The sequence below is a fragment of the Protopterus annectens genome, chromosome 12.part0, assembly GCF_019279795.1.
Source record: "Protopterus annectens isolate FY-2018-M chromosome 12.part0, PAN1.0, whole genome shotgun sequence".
Lineage (NCBI taxonomy): Eukaryota > Metazoa > Chordata > Ceratodontiformes > Protopteridae > Protopterus > Protopterus annectens.
In genome coordinates this window covers 647,905,172-647,927,815 of record NC_056746.1, presented here as the reverse complement: position 1 = coordinate 647,927,815, position 22,644 = coordinate 647,905,172, and the positions used below count along the sequence as shown (strand labels likewise).

The 22,644-nt window shown below is 39.8% G+C and overlaps 2 protein-coding genes across 3 annotated transcripts in view; one reads left to right on the top strand and one right to left on the bottom strand.

The window, feature by feature from the left end:
- CCHR12.PART0H7orf26 (chromosome chr12.part0 C7orf26 homolog) overlaps positions 1-22,644 on the bottom strand; it is a 1,310,154-nt gene that overhangs the window by 789,020 nt on the left and 498,490 nt on the right. The gene's annotated exons all lie outside the window — the stretch shown is intronic.
- The window catches only part of LOC122816764 (cytochrome b5), a 487,681-nt gene continuing 473,231 nt past the window's right edge, over positions 8,195-22,644 (top strand). Inside the window, exon 1 of the mRNA XM_044089781.1 lies at positions 8,195-8,423. Coding sequence (XP_043945716.1) covers positions 8,271-8,423 — 153 coding nt within the window. The 5' untranslated portion in view covers positions 8,195-8,270. The remainder of the gene's footprint in view (positions 8,424-22,644) is intronic.

The following is a 22,644-nucleotide window of genomic DNA, read 5'->3' as shown; positions in this document are numbered from 1 at the left end:
CAGGTTGTAGCCTGCTACAGGTCCCCAACCGTATCCCAAGACTCACTCCACATTCCTAAGCACCCTGGAAACTATTAAGATCCAACCCAACACTCTCATACTAGGTGACCAACTACCCCTCAATCAGCTGGGAAAACTACTCATCCACCAATGCACTGGCCCAACACTTCCTGGAATTCATCAATTCCAGTGTCCTGAACCTGCTCATTTTTACCCTCACTAGAGGAAGCAACATCCTTAACCTGGTTATTACTAACATGGGCAAACATTGTTCTACACCAATAGTCAATTCATCCCTGGTTAGATCCGACCACAAACTAATCACCATGGAAATCCACATCTCACCCACACCCCCCCAACAAAGTTATCCACCATGAAAAACTTCTCCAAAGCGTACTTTGGACTCCTAAAAACAGAGGTGGCTAACTTCACGGCACCCATGCCAATGGAAAATAGATGCATGACTGACAAATCATACACCGATGCATGACATATACCAATGCACTGTACGAACAAGTAGATAAATGCATGGAACTAGCCATACCCAGCCAAACCAAGATGCTCTCCTCCAAAAAAAGGAAGCCAGTCTGGTGGTCCCCTGCCATTAATAAACTCTACAACAGAAGGAAGAAACCGTTGCAGAAAAAGGTGGAAGTCCCAAGACTGGAAAAATTCCCTTATTAGTCTCAACAAAAAGTTGAGATTCCCTCATCAAAACCTCCAAAGCCAGCTATGAAGGCAGAATTGCAGTAGACACTAAAAACAATTACAAGGCCTTCTATAGTTATATCAAGACTCTCCATGGCAATACCAAGATTTGCTCCGAGTTACTGCACAATGATACCTCCTATACTGAGCCAACAGATATTGCCAACATACTGGTTGACAGATTCAGGGCCAACTTTACCCCCCCCCCCCCAAAAGGGCCAATCTCAATACCAGAAGAATGCCAGGTACCCAACATTGCTGCAGCACAGGTAAAAGCTGCATTGTCTAAGGTCAAGAATACAGCTTCCATGGGACCCGACAATATCACTGGCTGTGTTCTACATGAATTACAAAGTGAACTGGCACCACGTGTGCTCTGTTCACTCACAGCCTCACCTTAGGCTTTGTCCCTACTGAATGGCGCACTGAGTCATCTCTCTCCATAAAGAAGGAGTGACTACAGACCCTGGAAATTATCACCCCATTAGCCCAACGAGTGTAATGTGAGGCTATGGAGCGCATCATCGTGGACCTAATTAACAAGGATATAGGGAATCTCCAAACTCTAGATCGCACGCAATTTGGTTTTGGGAAAGGTAGATCATGCCTTCTCAACCTGGTAGAATTCTTTAAGGCAGTTCATACAGCCACCTCGATCTGGCCAAGGCCTTTGATACCATTCTTCACTCAGGAATTACTGATAAACTCAGCAGACTAGGCATCAACTCCTATATTGTTAGGTGGGTTACAAACTGGCTCACAGAACCCACAGTGTGAAAGTAGCGGACTAGAAATCAGACTGCTGACCAGTCACGAGTGGAGTCCCACAGGGATCGGTCCTGGGTCCTCTTCTGTTTGGTATCTACTTCTCAGATGTCCAGGCCAACATAGAGAGACTCCGGCTGACCAAATTCGTGGACGACTGCAAGCTGGGAGCCATTATTAACTTCCCAAGTGGTGCAGACATCCTACAGAAAGGCCTTACTGAGACCAATGACTGGTGTCGAAACCATGGCCTTAAGCTTAATGCCAAAAAATGTGTAGCCATTCCCTTTAGTTAAAAAAATTCCCACTAATTACCACATCAATGGGAGCCCACTGAACAATTAAGGCATTATAAGGGATCTGGGGACACAGGTTGACAGCAACCTCTCCTTCGACCATGACATTGCCACTGTGGTCAGAAAGTCCTTCTATGTGGCACATCTCATCACCAAGAGTTTTGTATCCAGGAAGAAAGAGGTCATCATTTCTCTCTATTCTTCCCTCAGACCAATCATAGAGTATAATGCTCCATTTGGCATGTACCGCACTAGACACCTGCAACAGCTGGAGAGGCCACAAAAGTACCTCACGAAGAAGATCCTAGGCCTTAAACACATGTCCTACATGGACAGACTCAAAAAAAAAATCCAGCTATTTTCTGTCTCATATCATTTACGAAGAGGCGATCGCTGCTAGACTTACAAAGCCATGTCTGACCCAGCTCTGTTAGAAATGCTACATCTAAAGAAATCCCAATCCCTCCGCACCATATGCTCCAGAGACCTCAACCTCATTACCACAATCAACAGACCATGCTGGTTTATAACCCAGAGACTACCCATGCTCTGGAATAGACTTCCCATACATGTCAAGCAGAGCACCTCAGTGACCCTTTTCAAGAGAAATCTTGACGAGTGGCTGGGAAATAGAAAGTTCACCCCGGGATCACTCCAGTGGCTCTACTTGATAGAAGCTCAGGGAACTAACGACGGGCGGCACAATGCTAGGGCACTTCTACGGACTACGCTTGTACCGGCCCCACGGCCGTTAGCATAGTACACAAATATGAACTTATATATACAATATGTACAATCTACTAAATAAATTATGTTCAAAGTTTTACTGAACAAATAACTGTATCATCATTATACACAATCCGTTTACATAGCTTCTACTGTCAGTGTGAAGTGCAAAGAGTGAAGAGATTTTACTTAACATCGTAAGGCTGAGCCACTCTGCAACCAAACTACACCGACCTAATATACTATTGAACTTAGGAACATATTATACATCCACTAAATGTCCCATCCCTCCAAAATCTACTCCAACCCTATCGCACCACCAGATCACTAAGATCCAGCAACAAAAATCACTTGCAGATCACTAAAGCCAATAACTCTGCTGGTGAAGCACTATTCTCTTGCGCCACAGCCAAATTATGGAACTCCCTCCCACCCACAATTACCTCCATACCACCATGCACCCACTTCAAAACTTTACTAAAAGCGCGCCTAAAAACATGCTGGCTATGCCCTTGCAACTCCCACTCTTAATATCACCCACCCCATCCAACCACTACCTTTCTTTCCACTCCACTAACTACCTTGATTATAGCAAGCTCAGATGCTCATAAGCCTACTACTTATTATGCAGCAGTAACTTCTTATTGTAACATTTGTTAATGTCTGTTATGTACTCCACAGATAAAGATTCTAGTTGTCTCCTGATGTACTATGTTCTTCATCTGTAACAACAGCTTGCACGTCAAATCGCAGCAAGCTGCCATTTGTCTGAGGCAGGTCAGCTCGGACTCAGGTTTCAGTGGGGGGAGGGGGGCAGGTAGGAGGGTAAGGTGGGATGGGCTGGCTAGAGGAAGGATTGAAAAGGCTGGGAACAAACCAAATCAGTCTTCTTGATCCCCACCTGGACAGTACAACTTTGGTCAGTGTCGAAATCAACTTCAGTGTAGATTTAGGCAATGCATGGCTTGTGGTAAGGTAAACCACCCAGCCAAGGCTTGTTTTCGTCTCTCAAGCCCCCAGAACAAAAGTTTTTACTCACCCACCACCTTTAAAGGGTACGCAGTTCCATCTCCCAACGCTGGTAAAAGGGGATATTTTAAGAGAATGGCACAAAGCGTATCCAGATAGAGAAGCAGCAGCATTACTAGAAGAGGGGTTCACCAAGGGCTTCAGGATACCAGCAGAAGGTAGGAAGCAAGGGGTTTGGGTCAAGAACTTGAAGTCAGCAGAAGAGCATCCGGACATAATTGGAGCAAAGATAAAGAATTGGAAGCGGGCAGACTGGCAGGCCCATTTCCATGCCCACCAAGAAGAGCATTTATGGTTTCTCCTATTGGCATAGTACCCAAAAAGAAGCCAGGTGAATTTCGGCTCATTCACCACTTATCCTATCCGCAGGGGAATTCGGTAAATAATTACATAAATGGAATAGGAACATCAGTGCATTATGCTTTCTTGGATGAAGCGGTTAAGAAAGTCAAGGTGAAGGGAAGAGGGGCCCTTATGGCAAAAGCTAAGAGTCTGCTTTCAGACTTTTACCCATTGCTTCTAAAGACCAAGGGTGGTTAGGTTTGGCATTCGAAGGCCAATATTACATGGATAAATGCATGCCTATGGGTTGTTCAATAGCATGTGCCACTTTTGAGAAATTCAGTCCCTTCTTACACTGGTTGGTGGCTCAGCGGGTAGGGGAAGAGAGATGTTTATTATTTGGATGACTTTCTATTCATTGGGAAGGAGGACATAGGGGAATGTCAACAAACATTGGATACATTTCAACAGATTTGCAAGGAGTTAGGGGTGCCGCTAGCAATGGATAAAACAGAGGGCCCGACGAACAGACTGGCTTTCCTGGGTATAGAGATTGATAGCTTGACTGGTCAGTGTAGGCTTCCTATAGACAAGGTGCAGAAATTACGGCTACTCTTAAGTCAAGTGCTAATACAGAATAAGATAACCCTTAAACAGTTACAAGAATTAGTAGGGTTAATGAATTGTGCATGCAAAGTGATTCCTGTAGGGTGCTCATTTATGAGGCGCTTAGCTGCTAAGGGGTCAGGGTGCACAAAGCCACACCACCGGATTAGGATCACACAAGGTATGAAGGAGGATCTAGGTGTGCGGTGGAGTTTATCAGACTACAATGGGATAGCAATTTGGCAGGAGAGAGACCATCTACCTCCTGCTCAGTTGTTTACAGATGCAGCGGGGGGGGATTGGCTTTGGGGGTTATTTTCAAGATCACTGGTTCAGCATGGTCTGGCCGACTCGAGTGAAAAAACAGGATAGACATTTCAATCGCAGATATGGAATTCTTCCCAGTAGTGGTGGCATTGGAAATTTGGGGAGCACAAATCAAAGAGAGTGGTTTGGTTGCGTTCTGACAACAATAGTGTAGTGCATATAGTCAATAATCAGCTGGGGGGAAAAGGTAGGATGAGATATTTTACATTTAAGTGCTTGACATTTAATGTGACAGTTAAAGCACAACACATTCCCGGCATCGATAACTCATTGGCAGATTCCCTTTCTCGTTTGCAGTGACCCCGTTTCCGGTCGCTAGCCCCAAGGGCGAGTCCTTCTCCGACACCAGTGCCAGTTCAATTATGGGCCTTATGGACAGACGAGAATGGTTGCGAATGTGTAATTCTCTCAGTGGAAGTACAAGGGTAAGATACAATAAATGTAGCCAGAGGCTGGGAATCCATTTGGCCTATTCCACCTCACCAAATCAGGTCTTACATCATGTTGATGAAAGAAAAAGGTTGGTGTCTGGGCAGAGCGAGAAGCGCATTGTCAGCCTTGAATTGGTTTCATCAGGCTTTGGGTTTGAAGGATCTAGCTAACACTTTCCAAGTACGCGCGATGTTTAAAGGTTGGGGGAGACAAACACCCAAGAGGCTTGATAAGAGGTACCCCATAGGTCCAGCTGTATTAAGCAAGCTATAGATTGCTGTTTTGGAGGTTTGTTTCTCTTCTTATGAGGTATCATTATTTAAAGCTGGCTTTTTGTGGGGCATTCAGATGGTCGGAAATTGTCCAACCGAGTAAGAAAAGCCAGGGGACAGTACTGCCTTTAGAACATGTACACGTACTGGGTGATGACACCTGGATTTATGTGGCGAAATCCAAAACTGATCAAGAAGGCAGAGGTCAATGGGTAAGAGTAGTTACCCCAGAGGGATTAGAATGGAATGTGACTAAAGTGATACTGGAGTACAGGAGTTATAGGGGTGTGTTAGGTGGTCCATTTTTCTGCCATCAGCAAGGTGAACCACTAACACATTATCAGGTGAGAGCAGTTTTAAAGCAGGCAGTTAAGTTGATGGGCTTGGACACAAGTAGGTATACATTGCATTCTTTTCGGATATGCACATGCAATGGGGGACTCACAGGCTGACATTATGAGGATGGGTAGGTGGAAATCCTAGGCTTATAAAAGTTATGTAAGGTGTAAACAACTCTAACTCTTGTTCATTGCATTTCAGCAGACACATCCGCAGAACAGAAATACATCTGGATAGCTGGCCATTCCTTTGTTTGGAGACTCCACCTCTGGGTGCAGAGCAGGCCGGGCTTATCCTTCCAAAGAGAACGAGCTTCAGGCAAAACAGTTTGGTATGGGGTGTCAGGAATGCGGTGGCACCAGCTTAGTACAGTAATGGTGGTAAACCTCCTGCAACCATCGTGTTACACCTAGAGGGCAATGATATTGGTCAACAACCAATAAAAGATTTAATTAGTTAAATGGTACAGGAAATTAATTGCATACATGAATGTTGGCCACAAGCCATTATTTGTTGGTCAGAAGTGGTACACAGAAAAAGATGGAAAGGGGTTAGGTCCATAAAAGCTGTGGAAAGAATGAGACGGAGAATTAATAATTCTATGGATAAGATTTTAAAGGCCATTAAGGGGTTGTACATTCCCCACCCTGGCATTCGGGTCTGGTGGCTGGATAGGTATGAGAAAAATTGGGTTCATTTATCGGAAGAAGGTTCACATGTATTTTACAGGCAGTTTTAGGTCTGAAGGGCATTCACCTAGAGTAGATTGAGATGTGCTGGCGGAAGGGACGAACATTCCTCCCTTCTGTGGCGGAAGGCAGGAAAGGTAAGGGAGGCCAAGGTAAGTGGGGGGGGGGGGTCACAGGACTCTTCAGCTGGACCTTCCACAGGCCAGACAGCCCCAAGGGATTGTTGCCAGGGGACTTAGCCCAGCAATAGCCCCCTTGGCAGATTGTAAGGCGGCCCAGAAGAATTGTGCTGAACTGTGAAAAAGTTATTATGAAATGGGTATGATACATAAAAAAGGGCCGGATATCGACATTTTTGTTTGTTGTCCTGTAGGTTTAGGGGAATACTATGAAAGAAATAAATGGCCTCCCTGATAGTCCTGCCTTGCACACATCTCATACTAATTGGCTTCTATTAGAGAAATAGTCATTGACAATGATTGGCAATAAACACATGGCTGCAGCCATTTAATCCATCTGAAGTCTCTGTGTTATTATTAACCTGCTTGGTTACCTTGATTTGTTAGACATGGAATTTGAGGCATATGTTCACAAGGATGCAATGGAATGACAATGTGCTGAGCTGGTACTGTGTGTGTGTATATATATATATATATATATATATATATATATATATATATATAACCTCAATACTGGATTTGAATCATTAATGGAAATATGAACAATGTGTTGGAATTGCAGAGCTGAACAATGTGACGAATGCTTAAATAACATGTATGGTTATTCCGTAAGCATCTATGGTAAGAGATCTGTAAATAGGTATGAATTTAGTTTTGTAAAAAAGACAGGTAGAGCTGTACCAATCTCAGACAAATATGTTGTAAGTAATTGCTATGTAAATTGTTAATCGCTATGTAATCCAATGAAACTACTGTCTGTTTGTTTTAACTGTGGAGCTTTTCACCCCGGGCCTCCGCTGAAAATGGACCTACGTCCAGTCGGACACTCCGAATAAATAAATATACACGTTCTACTGTCGGTGTAAAATGCAAAAAGTGAAAAAAAGTACTTAAAATCTCAAGGATACATCACTACATGACCAATTTACACCAACCTGCTACCCTGGAAAACTGGTATTATCTACTTCTGACATTAAAGAAAATGCACTTAGGCGCTAAATCACTCAGTAAACTCTCACTAACCTGTTTAGCGCCAGCTCTGAAAGCACCCACGTGCTAGGTTTACATTCTACCGCCTCCTACACTCAGTTTAATAATATTGTAAATGGCCGTACCTACACTCCGTTTAATAATATTGTAAATGGCCGTACCTACACTCCGTTTAATAATATTGTAAATGGCCGTAAACCATAACTTTCTGAAACAGGTCGTTTTACATGATTTTTTTTCTATAAAATCAAACAGTTGTATATTTCTTTATCAATCTTTGCCTGCAAATTCGCGTGACGTAAACTTTTCCATTTTACTATTATGCCATAAAACTCCATAAGTACTCACAAACTATTAACTTAAATCATTTAATCCTGACTAACCTCCTCTGCTTCCTCCCCTTGTTTTAATTGATTAGTTACTGGTACGCCTACTCTTTGCGGCATACTTCTAAATGGCAAACTGCTGAGTCATTTAGGAGGATAGTTCATTGGTGAAATATTGACGACTAAGGGTTAGCCAATAGAAAGGACGGTTGGGCGGAGTTTCAACTGAGCTTGAAGGCAGTCAGTGCCTGAGTTCGGAAGTTCAACAAGAGATTGTTGTGGGGGTTTAGTGCTGCGATATATCATGGTGGCAGAAGAAGCAAAAGATATGGTGGACCAAGGTAAAGAATGCCCCAAGTATTATCGATTGGAAGATGTGCAAAAGCACAATAACAGTAGATCTACCTGGATTATTATCCATCATAAAATATACGATGTCACAAAATTCTTAGAAGAGGTAAGTACAACTGATATGGTAGGTTGATTCGTTTGCAGAACGATTGTTTTGTTTATTTTATGATCATCTGAAAAAAGGCTAATGGAAGGAGTAAAGGCATGGTTCAGATATCAGCAGCCATGGGGTTGTATGTTGCTTTAAACACAGGTGTGATATTTTTTTTCAGCATAACTATATGCTTAGCTGTTTCGTCTGTCAAAAATTTTCATTGGCTATCAATAAAGTACTTAGAAACTTATAAGGATTTTAAAATTTTAGCTACAGTTTGGAAGTGGTTGCTTTAGTTAATGGGTTTGTCTTTCATAACATTCTAAATGGTTGTGGTTATGACTGTTGTCCTGCAACTTACAGTTAACCAACGATGGACTAAGGCTGATGAAGAAATATAAAACATTATGAAAGCTGAAGTTACTTTCCTCACAGTTAACACCAGTAGAAATCTAGTACAATCATTGAACGTGGCTATTGATGCACATTTGTAACATATTCAAATGTGTGCAATTTCCTTGTTTTTTTATGTGACTTTAACAAAACAAAATGACGATTTTCCTTCCAGTCTTTCTCTCTAAGCTAAATTTGTTCCCAATCCCCAACCCTTTTGTTGCCCGTTTTCTGGTCTGCAGCTAGGTTTGTTCGTGATCATATGGCTGTCAAGGTCCACAGTCTGTACTCTCTTGACTGACAGATTAAATCTACAGAAAAAAATCTATGTACTTGTACTAATCCAACCGTTTTCAGTCACGATCCGGGCCTGGTAGATCAATAGAGTTTGAAAGTACAATGGAGCATTTAAAATTACATTTAAATTGTATTGCAGTCTGCTACAAAGCTTACACAAAATATAAATGAGGTGAATGCTCTAGTCCTGCAGTCTGTTACAGACGGTGATGCTCTAGGTTTTCTTCATGAACACTGTAAAGTATCCATATACCTGTTTATATACATTTTCTTGTGTTTTTAAAAGATGATCCTAAAATGGATGCAGTTGGGTTTCTGACCTGTGGTGGTGCTGCTAACAACTTCTCTAAGTAGGATGTTTCTAGTATAATTTGACAAAAGATAATTTTGCTTTTCTGACTAGGATCTGTGCTCTTTTTTTTCAAACCAGAAATAAATATTTGTCTTGTCTTGCCAATTGTTGTGGACTTTAATAGCTTTCAAATTGGCACAGGAAACAGAGTAGCAATGGAATGTTCGTTACTGAGAATGGAAGAAACATTCTTACAACTGAAAGTAGTGTGAGAAACTTAGATTTTGAGTTTTAGAAAGGCTAAGCTTATTCTGATTTAGCTGTGTAACACTGTGGTGTGTGAGGGTGTTAGGACCTGCAGTTTACTTCATAAATTATAGCCAGCTTAAGTGGCCATGTAATTCTCTGTTTTCTTATGTAAATACAAAATATTCAAGAATAAAACCACAAAAAACATTTTATGTTATTTCATTATGTATTTCTGTGTCTGAGGGATCATGCCTTGTACTGAGTTGGCAGTTAACACTGCATCTGTGTCTTATAACTTGTAACCCATTTGTTAATGCAGTTTACTTGCAGACATTTATAGAGTTGCAAAGTAGGGAATTATAGCCCTTTTAAGATTCTGTTTACTACCACATATAAGAGCAACTGAAATCCATAAAGACATGTAGATTGGATAAGCTCAAGCAGTCCTTTATTCTTTGTAGTGTGCCGTTTATTATATGTCAGGAGTAGGCTTCCACTGTATTCTTAATTCATATCCTTTCCAGGGTAACTGATACATGTATGAAATACAACACTGTAATCGTCCACAAGTCATGGGAAAAGGGAGACACTTGCTGAAACATTAACAGTTTGTAAAGTACTTCCAGATACACTCCTGAGTCATCAACCCTTTTGTTTGATTGTTTCCTGATTGTTAGAAGACCTACATGTCAACTCCAATGTCTATGATCAGTCTTTACCTCTTGTCATCCTTGTTGTCTTGAGTTTTATGTCTTCCCTGTGTCTTTTGTATGTTTTTTCCAGGTGTCCATTTTCTTCCAGCTTCCCCAAAACGTGCTGGTTGATTGACTACACTTAATTTTCATATACACTTATTCAGTAAAGAAATAGAACTATTTAAGCTTCTGTTGTGTCTATTCTTTCCACTCTTCCCTCATGGATTTGTTTGTTTTTAAGTTCTGTTCACTTGTCTTCATATGGTTTCAAGCTCAGACATTGCACATGTATTTTTATTTATTTAATATGTTAACTGATTTGCTTCTATAGGCCTTATTTGGCCACAACCAAGGCAGTAAGGAAAACTGTAAATGAAAGTTACCTATCCTACATTTAGAAGATATGAGCAAACGAATCTCAAAATAATTGATGATAATGGTTTGATAAGTTTGGTGTGAAAGTGGAATCAAAACATCAAAGATAAAAGTGCTCAGAATCAACAGTGCAAGCTAAAAGTAATAGATCGTTGAAGCAAATGCTTCTGAGAGTAGAGCATTCTTAGGTCAAGTTCCTTTGGCTTACAACTGTTTTGGAAATTCTTAAACAGACAGCATCATTACTAACCTGAGATGGTGCATCAAAATTCATAATCAGTATTGTTATTGATAAGGTGAAACATACACTCTCCTGCTTAGTGTATGTCACTGAAGTACTGGGATACTAACCATGTGGTTTATACACATGTTAAATATAGATTTGGCAGCTTTGACCCCTAGGTCCTAAGAGGAAAACTCCACCTTCATCATTTCTCATTTTTTACTTCTTATAACATCACCTAGATATAGGTTCATAGGTAAGTACTAGGCTATATGCCCACGGGCATTTATAAGCCTAGCCACAGAGTGATGCTCTGGAAATCCCGCAGCACCTTTCAGTATTGTCAAAAGTTCAGCCACTTTTTTTTTTTTTTTTTTTTTGCTTTTTTCAAATCTCATGTTTCTGAAAAAAAATCTCCACTGCTGTAATCTAGGTTAGACATAAAGTTTCTACAGTTCTTAGTGTTAAGTCAACCCATTCCCTATAACATTAATGTTGGTCACCACCCATAGCCTTACATTTTAGACTGACTTGCTTGCAGTCAATAAAATGCACACATTAGCAGAGAAAGTGAAACTCCATTCTAAAGATTTTTTTCCTTGGGATTTCATCTTTAAGAACTATAGAAAATAATTGTGCAGTGTCACTACATAAACTAAATGGTAAAAATGTTATGGTTTTTTTTTTTTTTTTGCCAGTGAAGTACAGTGAGCTGTTGCTTTTATCCCTTTTACTGCAAGTAATGTATGGACAGCAAAATTCTTGCAAGCCTAGGGTTACCACCTGTCCCACTTTGAGCGGGACAGTCCCTCTTTGGGCAGTTGTGTCCTGCAAAAAAATTGTAAAAATAACAAACGTCCTGAGATTTTAGGACAAAATGATTACCTGTATTTTATGTAATAGTTGCATAAAACAGTTATTCTGTATCTGAAACACCTAAATGTTATAAGAAACATAATAGGCAAGGAAAATGCTACAAGAATAAGCTTTTATTTAGGCAAAATGTTCTGACCTTTTTACTGACTGTGGGTATGTTTTGGCCTGCAAAATCTGACATTTGTACCAAAAATGTCCCACTTTGGGCATTTGAAAAGGTGGCAACCCTATGCAAGCTTGGACTTCTCTCTGAAGTTTTCAGCCACCAATGAATGAGCAGAGATGCTACACTGAACTGACAAGGTTTGCATCTCAAGAGAATATGGGAAAGGTCTGGCAGTTTGAGGACTGCACATCTTAACTATTAAAACAAACAAACGAAATAGCTGTTTATGCATTTTGTTTTGTAAAGGGTTTAAATGTAATCTGAAAAAGTTTACCAGCAGGCTGCAGTTAGCCCAAACTGGGGTAAATCTTTTGAAAAATTCCCAGTTTCCAGAAGTTGTTGAAAAACAGCTGTGACTCCCAGCATTGTTAGTGTGTCTAAATGAGAGGGAGGAAATGCAATCCTTCATTATATTTATCATCTAGTGTGTGAAAAGGGACTCTAATAACTACATTTTTGGGAACTAGAGGAAGATTATGCAAAAATCTTGTAGATATGGCAAGCCCTGGGACAGGATAAGGTCTGAGGGTGTGAGATCACTGATGAATTAGTTAGAGCACAGGGTACCAAGGTGTGATGAACAACATATTTTTTTTTTGGGGGGGTGGGGTCCTTTAAGAAAATGTTTACTTCAGGACTGCTTGTACTAGTAAAAGAGTTTGTGGTATAGACCTTGTCATGCACCCCACACAAATGCCGAACTTCAGTAATGCTGACATCTATTAGCTACACTTGAAATCACAAACAGCAGTATGAGTATTGGGATCTATACCTATTGCAGACAGATCAGCATAGGAGGATATACAGTCCAAAATGACCACACACATCTGTTAAAATGATAATCCTATATTACCATAATATTCATTGGCCAAAGTGTAATCCTGAAACTGTTCACCCTTCTATCAATTTTATATAGATTAACATCATTTATACACATGATCACATAAGCAGGTAAAGTCACTGAAAGGATTGGGTATTATTCCAGACACTGTTAGTGATCCTAAACTGGCCTTTGGTATAGGGAAACATACCAAAATTAGTAAGTAATCAGAAATGCAACCAAATTCTATAAGGAAACCTTCAGCATGACAACAGTAAGCCTCTAAACACTCTCTTTAAATGCAGTTACTCACACCAACAAAATCACATTCCTACATAGAGGTGTGAATAACTAGAAAAGATATTTTATTTATTTTACTTTACATTTGTTAACCGGGAAAGTCCAACTGGATACTTGTACATTTTCAGCGGAGGCACGGGTAGAAAAGCTCCAACATCACATTGCATATATGACAAAAAAAATAAGCAGCCTAAACACACAAGATCTCTATGAAAGAAATACTTATGAGCAAATTTACAGTAATTATTTACAAGTTTTTGTTGTATACATTACATACAATGCCATACATTTTTCAGTTTTGTTTTCCCAAGATGGGCATTAGTTTAATACAGTGTATGTCATTGAGTTAGATGGGCATTAGTTTAATACAGTGTATGTCATTGAGTTAGAAGGAACATATCATTGATTTAACAAGTATACCAGGGGATACAGGTGATCTCTGATGGAATCATTGCAAACAGTGCAGTGGGGAGGGTAAGCCAGGGTTATAGCATGAACAAAGCCAGCTGTTTTCAAGAGTCTTTTGAAATAGGTAAGAGAGGTGGTAGAGGAAATTTGGCTTGGGAGTGAATTCCAGGTTCTGGCAATAGTGCATGCAAAGAGGGATTTCCCAGCATCGTTTCTATGTTTGATGACATGTATGAGGTTTTGATTAGTAGATCTTAAGGCTGTTATGGTGACGTAGGGTTGTATTCGTTGCAGAAATGCTGGGATTTTGTCAGGAAGGTAGTAGAGCTTATGAGCTAATGAGAGTTGATTGATTAGGAGTAGGTGAGGCAACTCCAGCTAGTTGAGTTGCTTGAGGGATAGACAGTGGTGGGATCTATAGGAAGCATCAGTTGCAAACTTTGCTCTCTTGCTGTAACAAGATTCTATTTTGTTTAGTTCTGTGCGGTGGAGATTAGTCATGATGGGGGAGGCATAAATGAGGATGGATAAGAGGTGAGTTCTTAATATGCCTTAATAAGCCTTAGTATGGTTAGTCATGAACTGTTTGTTCCTATAAAGGAGTCCAAGCTTTTTGTTTACTTTCTTGTTTGTCTGTGCTATGTGTATGTCGAATTTTAGGTTGTCTGTTTCAACGCCTAGCAGTTTTGTGTGTGTGGTTGAGGTGATCAGAATATTGTCAGTGGCTGTTATGGCAAATTCATTGTTTAGAGGAGGAGATCTACCAGGGCTGAAGAGCATTAGTTTTTTTTTTTTTTTTTTTTTTTAGGATTAAGTATAAGTTCAGTGTTGGTGAACCATGCTTCAACTAAAGTAAAGTTATTTTGAGTGACGGTTTGAAGTTCCTTTAGAGTAGGGGCTGCATTGTAATAGTGGTGTCGTCTGTGTATTGCACTATTGAGGTAGAGCGGGAGGGAGAAGCTATTTGGTTTGTAAATAGGGAGAACAGTAAAGGACCAAGGGTGGAACCCTGTGGGACTCCTATGGCTACTGGTAATAGGGGGGACAATTGGTCTTGCCATTGGACTGCATGCTGATGGCCTGATAAGTAGCAGTTAAATATGATATAGTGGAGGAGCTCATGTTAAGGAAGGCGAGAGTTTTGAGGAGTATACAGTGGTTGACCATATCAAACGCTTTAGATAGGTTTAGAAATATGGAGGATACGAATAACCCTTTGTTCCTATGGTAATTGAGTATGTTGGTAAATGAGAGTAATGCTGTGGTGGTGCTATGGGAAGGTCTAAAGCCATGCTGGTATTTGGATAGTAGATTGTTTGTTATTTAGGAGGCGATTCATTAGTTGAGAGTGAACTACTCTCTCTGATATTTTTGACAGTGGAGATAGAATTGCGATTGGGCGATAGTTTGTGAGTTCAAGAGAGTTACCTCCCTTGTGGAGTGGAATAATATGTGATATTTTCCATGTGTTGGGAACATTACATTCTGCTATAGACTTATTTATGAGTATAGATACGGGATAAGCTATAACCTCTGCAGTTAACTGAAGGACGTCTGCTGGAAGATTGTCAGTGGCTGGTTTGGTTGTTTTTAAGTTTTTTTGAGGAGTTTGGCTATTAACTTAGTGGGAACTGGCTGCAGAGAAAAGCTGGGGGCAAGTTTAGAGAACTGGGGTGGGTAGGGGTAGTTGGAATGGAGCCCCTCGCACTCTTTTTGGTGTTTGGCAAGAGCTTGGACTGTATTAGTACAGTAGTTGTTAAATTGAGTGGGGGTGTCCTCCAGGTTGTTTGGTAATACAGGGGTAGGAGTAGTGGGTTTCCTTGGGTGCAGTAAACTCTTTAATGTGGCCCAGAATTTTTGGGGGTGGTTAGCATATTTTCCGTTGTGGAGTTGTAGTAGTTGGTTTTGTCGAGTTTAATTTGCTTTTTGCTTTGCTGCGAAGTTCCAGATAGATTTGTCTCAAGGTAGTGGTTTTGGATTTCTGGTATTGTAGCCAGGTTTTGTCTCTTTCTTTCGTTATGATCTTTGTATCTTTAGATATCCATGGGGCATAGTTAGATCTGACTCTGATGGTTCGGGAGGGTGCGTGATGGTTTAAGATGTTCAGGAAGGTTGAGTTGAAGTACTGCCTGGCTTCATCTAGGGGTAGTTGTTTAGGGGGGGGGTCCAGTTGCAGTGTTTTAGTACGTTTTATTAAGATTGCTGGCTTTGAGGGACTTTTTGTTGTGCACTACTCTGAGGATGGGTTGGTTAATGTGGTGGGATCTGTTCCTAATTAGGTTGCTTGATGGTCACTCTGACTGTCTGGAAGACAGGCTGACTGATGTAAGCGAGTGGGGTCAGATAACAGAATCCAGTCTAGGATGGATTCACGTTTGGTTGCTTTGTGAATTCGAGTGGGGGTAGATATAATTTGGGTGAAGATACTCTAGTCAAAACCTGAACCTTGGCATGCTTATACCAGATATAAAAAGCTAATGCACTGGCATTTAGATGAAGTAATAAATAGTTTGCATGATTGACACTTATGCCTTACTAAGAATACCGTCCAAAACAGTTTTGGTTAGCTAACTCCCTTAATAAACCCAGAGTACTCAACACCATCAGTAAGTACCTTGAACAATGTTTCTGCTGCTGCCTTCTCACTTAACACACATTCTGTCACCTTAATAAAACTTGCTCTCGAGCTTAAAGCTCCCTGTCTTTCACCAGAAGACATACCACTAGAATATCTCAAAACAACTGCAGAAGTCATTGCATACCCAGTATCTACACCTTTAAAGTTGTTGTCTGTAAGAAGCAATAATCCCCAGACTCTGGAAATCCTGGCTAAAAATAGTAATTTCCTTAGTTTAAAATAATTTGCTTCGCCAACATTTCTGGCATAAATACCCTGTAAGGAATTTCTAAAATCTGTCTCTCATTACATTCCCAAAAAATGCGTTCCCAGGTACCCTTTTCTCACTTCCATCAAGTGCTGTCTACCTGTGGAAAATTCTTTGGGTATAAATATATCTATGCAAACACTTCCATGCAAAAATTTTAAACCTTCTAGATGTTGAGTACTTTGGAGCCTTGCAAATTCTCTCCCATTGTTTATTTATATATTGCCTTTCCATTGTGGGTGTCAGATACATTCGAGATGTATTCAAGCATTGTACTCAATCATTGGTCTGATGAGTGATGAGTACAGGGGGACCTCGATGTGAGTCCTTGATCTAGATATGATGAGGTGGGCAGATCAGGTGGTCTTAGAAGGTCTTACTAACTACTTTGGCGCAACGTCAAAAAACAAAAGGTTACTATCAACCCCCCAGATGATCCCTAACCTCTTCTGTGTATCTGTGTGGATTGCCGCTATATGGTAGCTAGGGTAACCTTGTTTTTTTTAAGGTAAGACTATGCATTTTTTTTTTGGCTCTTTTTTCATGGCTCTGGCACCAGTTATTATCTTCTGAATAATACCTTTCTGAAAGATATCTTCTGTGTCAGATGTTCTGTTCTAGTGTGCCAGTGGTGTGTCATCTGCAAATTTTTGTCACCATAACCCTCCCTCCTGTGTTTGCTTGTACATCTGAATCTAGATGCCGAACAAGAGTGGGCCCAGGACTGAGCCCTGTGGGACACCACTTGTGACAGGCTTTGAGTCTGACATGGCGCCAGCAACCTGTTTCCCAGTCTTTTCTAACTTCTTCTGTTTGATTCCTGTAGTGTCTGGCATTGTTTTATATGCCCTATTAATTACCCCTCCAACTCTTTTTTTCCCCCCACAGCTTCTGTTCTCGACTCCACTGTAAACTTGGCTATAGCTGGTGTTTCATTTAACAATCTCTATCAGTATTTGGGTAGGGAAGGTGGTCTGCAACCTGCAGTCCAAACTTCTGCTTGACCTCGTCCCACGTTATGACTTTCCCCTACTTAGTTATTCCTTCCCAGTACTATGGCTCCTTTGCTAATTTCTCCAGTAAGTTCCGTCTCTCTGTTAAACCTGTCCTGCACCAGATGACCTACTAGTAGGATATCTCCAAACCGCAGCAGAAGTCACTGCATATCTAGTATCTACAATTACAGAATTGCTGTCTCTAAGAAACAATACCATCCCCACCCCACCCCCAAAAAAGGCAGTGACTATTTTTTCCCCATACTTGCAGTCATTTGTAAAATATTTAAAATGTGGTCACTGAAAGGTGATCAACTGCCTCTTACAGACAAAAAAAGTTACTTTCCATAACACATCTTGGATTTAGGCCAAAGTGTAGCACAGAGACAGTATTACTAACATTTTATAATTGTGAAGTACTTAAAGTAAAATCATTTTATTATCTATTTTTGTAGACCTATCTAACGCATTTGATACTGTATGACAGCCCGTGCTATTCATTGCATGGGGGATGGTTTATCTTATATTGCAGTCTTTATATATGATTTCTACTTTGTAACTTTCATATTCTGAAGAAGTTCCGTCCACAAATAAACAAAAGCGCTAAATACCAGTTGGTTCATTCTTAGTTTGAAATATTTTTTTATTTATATACACACAGTGGATATAGAAAGTTTACACACCCATGTTAAAATGCCAGGTTTTTGTAATATAAAAAAATAAGACCACGATAAATCATTTCAAAACTTTTCCCATCTTAAATGTGACGTATAACCTGTACAGTTCAATTGAAAAACAAACAAATCTGTTAGGGGAAAAGTATAAAAAAAAATAAAAGATGTACAATAAGGTGGTTGCACAAGTGTGCACACCCTTGAACTAATACTTTGAAGCACCTTTTGAATTAATTACAGCATTCAGTCTTCTTGGGTAGGAGTCTTATCAGCATGGCACATCTTGACTTAGCAATATTTGCCCACTCTTCCTTGCAAAAGCACTCCAAATCTGTCAGATTGCAAGGGTATCTCTTGTCCACAGCCCTCTTCAGGTCACCCCACAGATTTTCTATTAGATTTAGGTCTGGGCTCTGGCTGAGCCATTCCAAAACTTTAATTTTCTTCTGGTGAAGCCATTCTTTTGTTGATTTGGATGTATGCTTGGGGTCATTGTCGTGTTGAAAGGTGAAATTCATCTTCAGCTTTCTAGCAGATGCCTAAAGGTTTTGGGCCAAAAGTGACTGGTATTTGGAACTGTTCATAATTCCCTCCATCGTGACTAAAGCCCCAGTTCCAGCTGAAGAAAAGAAACCAGAAAGCATGATACTGCCACCACCATGCTTCACCGTGGGTATGGTGTTCTTTTGGTAATGCGAAGTGTTGTTTTTTGCACCAAACGTACCTTTTGGAATTGTGGCCAAAAAGTTCAAAGTCTCATCAGACCATAACACATTTTCCTACATGCTTTTGGGAGACTTGATGTTTTGTTTTGCAAATTTTAGCCGGGCCTGGGTGTTTTTCTGTGTAAGAAAAGGCTTCTGTCTTGCAACCCTACCCCATAGTCCAGACATATGGAGAATACAGGAGATTGCTGTTACATGTAGTACACAACCAGTACTTGCCAGAAATTCCTGCAGCGTCTTCAGTGTTGCTGTAGGTCTCTTGGCAGCCTCCCTGATCAGTTTTTGTCGTCTTTTCATCTGTTTTGTAGGGACGCCCAGTTCTTTGCAACATCACTCTTGTCCCATATTTTCTACACTTTTTGATGACTGTCTTCCGTGGTATATCCAATGCTGTGGACATTTTTTTGTACTTTTCTCCTGACTGATACCTTTCAACAATGAGATCCCTTTGATGTTTTGTAAGCTGTCTGCGAACCATGGATTTTGCTGTAGCAGGCAACTGAGTAAATGTCAAGAAAATCCTACTAGGACAGCTGAACTTTATTTGGGGTTAATCAGAGTCTCTTTAATTGATGGCAGGTGTGTACCCAAGAAGACTGAATGCTGTAATTAATTCAAAAAGTGTTTCAACAAAGTATTAGTTTAAGGGTGTGCACACTTGTGCAACCAGCTTATTGTACACTTTTATATTTATCCCCTAACAGATTTGTTTGCTTTTTTAATTGAATTGTACAGGTTATAAGTCACATTAAAGGTGAGAAAAGTTTTGAAATTATTTATTGTGGTCTCATTTTTTACACCACAAAACCTGGCATTTTAACAGGGGTGTGTAAACTTTTAATATCCACTATAATATATATATGTGTATATATAATAATGTGTGTGTATATGTATGTATGTGTGGTGGGTGTAATACATGTACGTGTGTATGTAAAATGCTTTGAAAATTGATCCTATGGTGAACTTATCACTGTATTTCTTTCAATCAATCCCATTTCCTGATTTATAATTTGCTAAACTTGAGTAAAGCCTTGTTACCCTTTCACTTGAAGGATTGAAATCCCCCAGTAGTTCTAAAGATGTGTGTTCGTATCTTTCACTAGTGGCATTGTTGCTTATACAGTAGCCATTTCTTCCTTTTCTGCTTACACCGAGGGTGAGTAGCCTCTCCTGCTGTTAATTCTTCCATAGTTACTCTAGTATGAATCAAGCCTAGAAGATCCATCATATCAGTCAGTTCTTTTTTCTTCCACTTCCTAGTAATCACATTATGACTTCCTAAAATTATTGTATCCGGTAAATCTTTACCACGTCGTCTAGGTCATGTTTATGTCAGGACTGGCCCCAGCTCAGTATATTTCCACCCTTAGTTATCTTGTCCAAGTATGTAGGTAATTTAGCTTTCAAAAAACAGGCCTGTCTTGCATTAGGTTTCTCTCCTGAGTTAAACAACCTACTTAGTAGGGCTTCATTTTATCATCCTCTCACTTCTTTTAACCTTCAAGACTTTCTCCATTTTATTGTATGTGTAATTTAGCACTTGTTTATTAGGTCTGGAGAACCCAGTCCTCCTTGTTCACAGTATATAGTAGCATTTCCCATCTAATCCTTGGGGTTTTCCCCCTCCCATATAAATTTCTCCATTCTCTTTTGTAAAATCCTCCAGATCCTGTCAGCTGGGGTATACAGAAATGCCTACACTCCCTGAGCAGAAAAAAAGACCAAATACCCAGAAGAGATACTCTCGAAGATCGCTCTCCTCCTTTAAACGTCTTTTCTGTGGGCGGGGGAGGCTTGCACCCCTCATACCTGCCGAACTTATATATACCAAGTCTGAGACCACCATACCTCAGAGAAAAGGGAATATTTCATGAAATGGCCACCTCGGACTTAGTTCATTTTTCAGCCTTCCAGTTTCAATGTTTTGGGACCTGATGTAGTGGGTCCTAACATTTCAAATAGTTATGGGATAAGAGAGAATATTTACAACTCTTGCATCTTATCCAGGGTCAGAGTATTCAAAGTTGTTGTTTTTTTGTTAACTGTTTTGTTTTTAACCTCTTCCCATGACTTTTGGGCATCCAGCTCCACTTGAGTTCCTAAATATCCCATCTTACTGTGTCCCCACAGATAAGGATATTTCTGTACTAGTTAGAAAATAATATCCATTTGTTATCCAGGTAGGCCCACTGGATACATGGTCCTTTTTCAGGTGCAACCCAAGAGAATGACTGGTCCAGTGACTTGCTCTGTGTCACGCAACGGGCAAGTGAGGACTCAGGGAATCAAACCCTGTACCACAGGAACTATAGCTCACCCTCTGTGCCAACTGCCAGTCCTCAAGTTCCCACTCACTCTTACTCTTGTGTTAATATACTCTAGTTATCAGATCATTAAATTTTCCGGGAAACCCAAATTTAACTAAAACTTTACCTAAGTAGACCCTACAGACCCTTTTAAAGGCTTTTCTGCATCTGAGCTGACCAGCAATGGGGGCAGTTTTGTTTATCTCGACTTCTTGTATCATTATCATTTTGCATATGTTATCAAAGATCTGTTTCCCTTCCATAAAACCACACTGATCTATTACTTTTAATAAAGACCATATCCAATGTGTCTGCCAATGTAGCCGTAAAAACTTTATAGTCATGATTCAAAGTTTATATTGGCCTATATTGGCCTATATGAGGCAGGGTTCGCTGGGTCTTTACCCTCCTTTGGTATCCCCATTATTACTGCTTTCTTCCATGAATGTGCCACCACCCATCCTTTCAGTTAAACATTATACACCATGTTCTAATGAGCTTAATACCAGCAAGACTCCAGACCTGTAATCGGATACCATCGTCAACTGGAACTTGCTGATGGTTGTTTTTGTACTCGACCCTTCACTTCCACCTCTGTTGTTGAGGCCATCATTTTTTCATATCCTTCTCCATAATTTTAGGGATTTTTTTATCTGTAAACTCTTCTATATCCAGTTAATTGGGATATGTTTTGGTTCTCCCCTAGTTTACAATTATTTTATTTTAAGGGATGTTTTAGAACTCAAGGATGAACACAATCAACATTATTTTCAGCTCCACCAATTTCTAATTAATTACTAAAAAATTAATTTAAAAGTAATTTTCTTTCTAAATATAATATGTTTGTATATAGTTATATATAGTTATATCTATAAAAAAGAAAAAGGAAATTTTAACAATATTCCTGTCAAAATCAATTTGGAAATTTTCTGTTTTATATCAGTCTGATGAGTTCCAGTAAGAGAAATTCTCAAGACTCCAAAGAAAGAAAAGAACTTCTGTCTCTGATAACTATAATCCCACAACTTACTAAGATAGATGGATGATAAAATTGATACCTTCTGATAGAAAAAAAAAAAAACTACAAAACAAATAGACTGTTACATAATACAACAACACAACAGAAGAAGATTGAATGACAGAAGAAGAAGCTGAATGACACATGGAAAATAGAATCAGAAGGGGATCAACATTGAAAATTCTGAAAAAAAATACACATTTACAAACAAAGCTGGATGACTTGGACTAGGATTTTTAGACTGCCAGAAAATGAAGGGTAACAATATTTTTAACAATTAACAAAATGGCTACTTTAAACTTTTAGACTCTTTTTACACATATCGAAAGCTATCTTAGACTTCAAACATAGATACTCATATTACTAAAAAACTAATAAAACTATACTATTATAGATCAAGTTTTTCTGTCTTCTAGATGGTTTTTGATAATTTCTTAAATCTGCTGATAAAAAGCTCTACACCGTAAAGATAATGTTACAACTATGCGTTACACAATGACTCTTCTTTACTTAGTATTAAAAGAAAAATTTTTCTT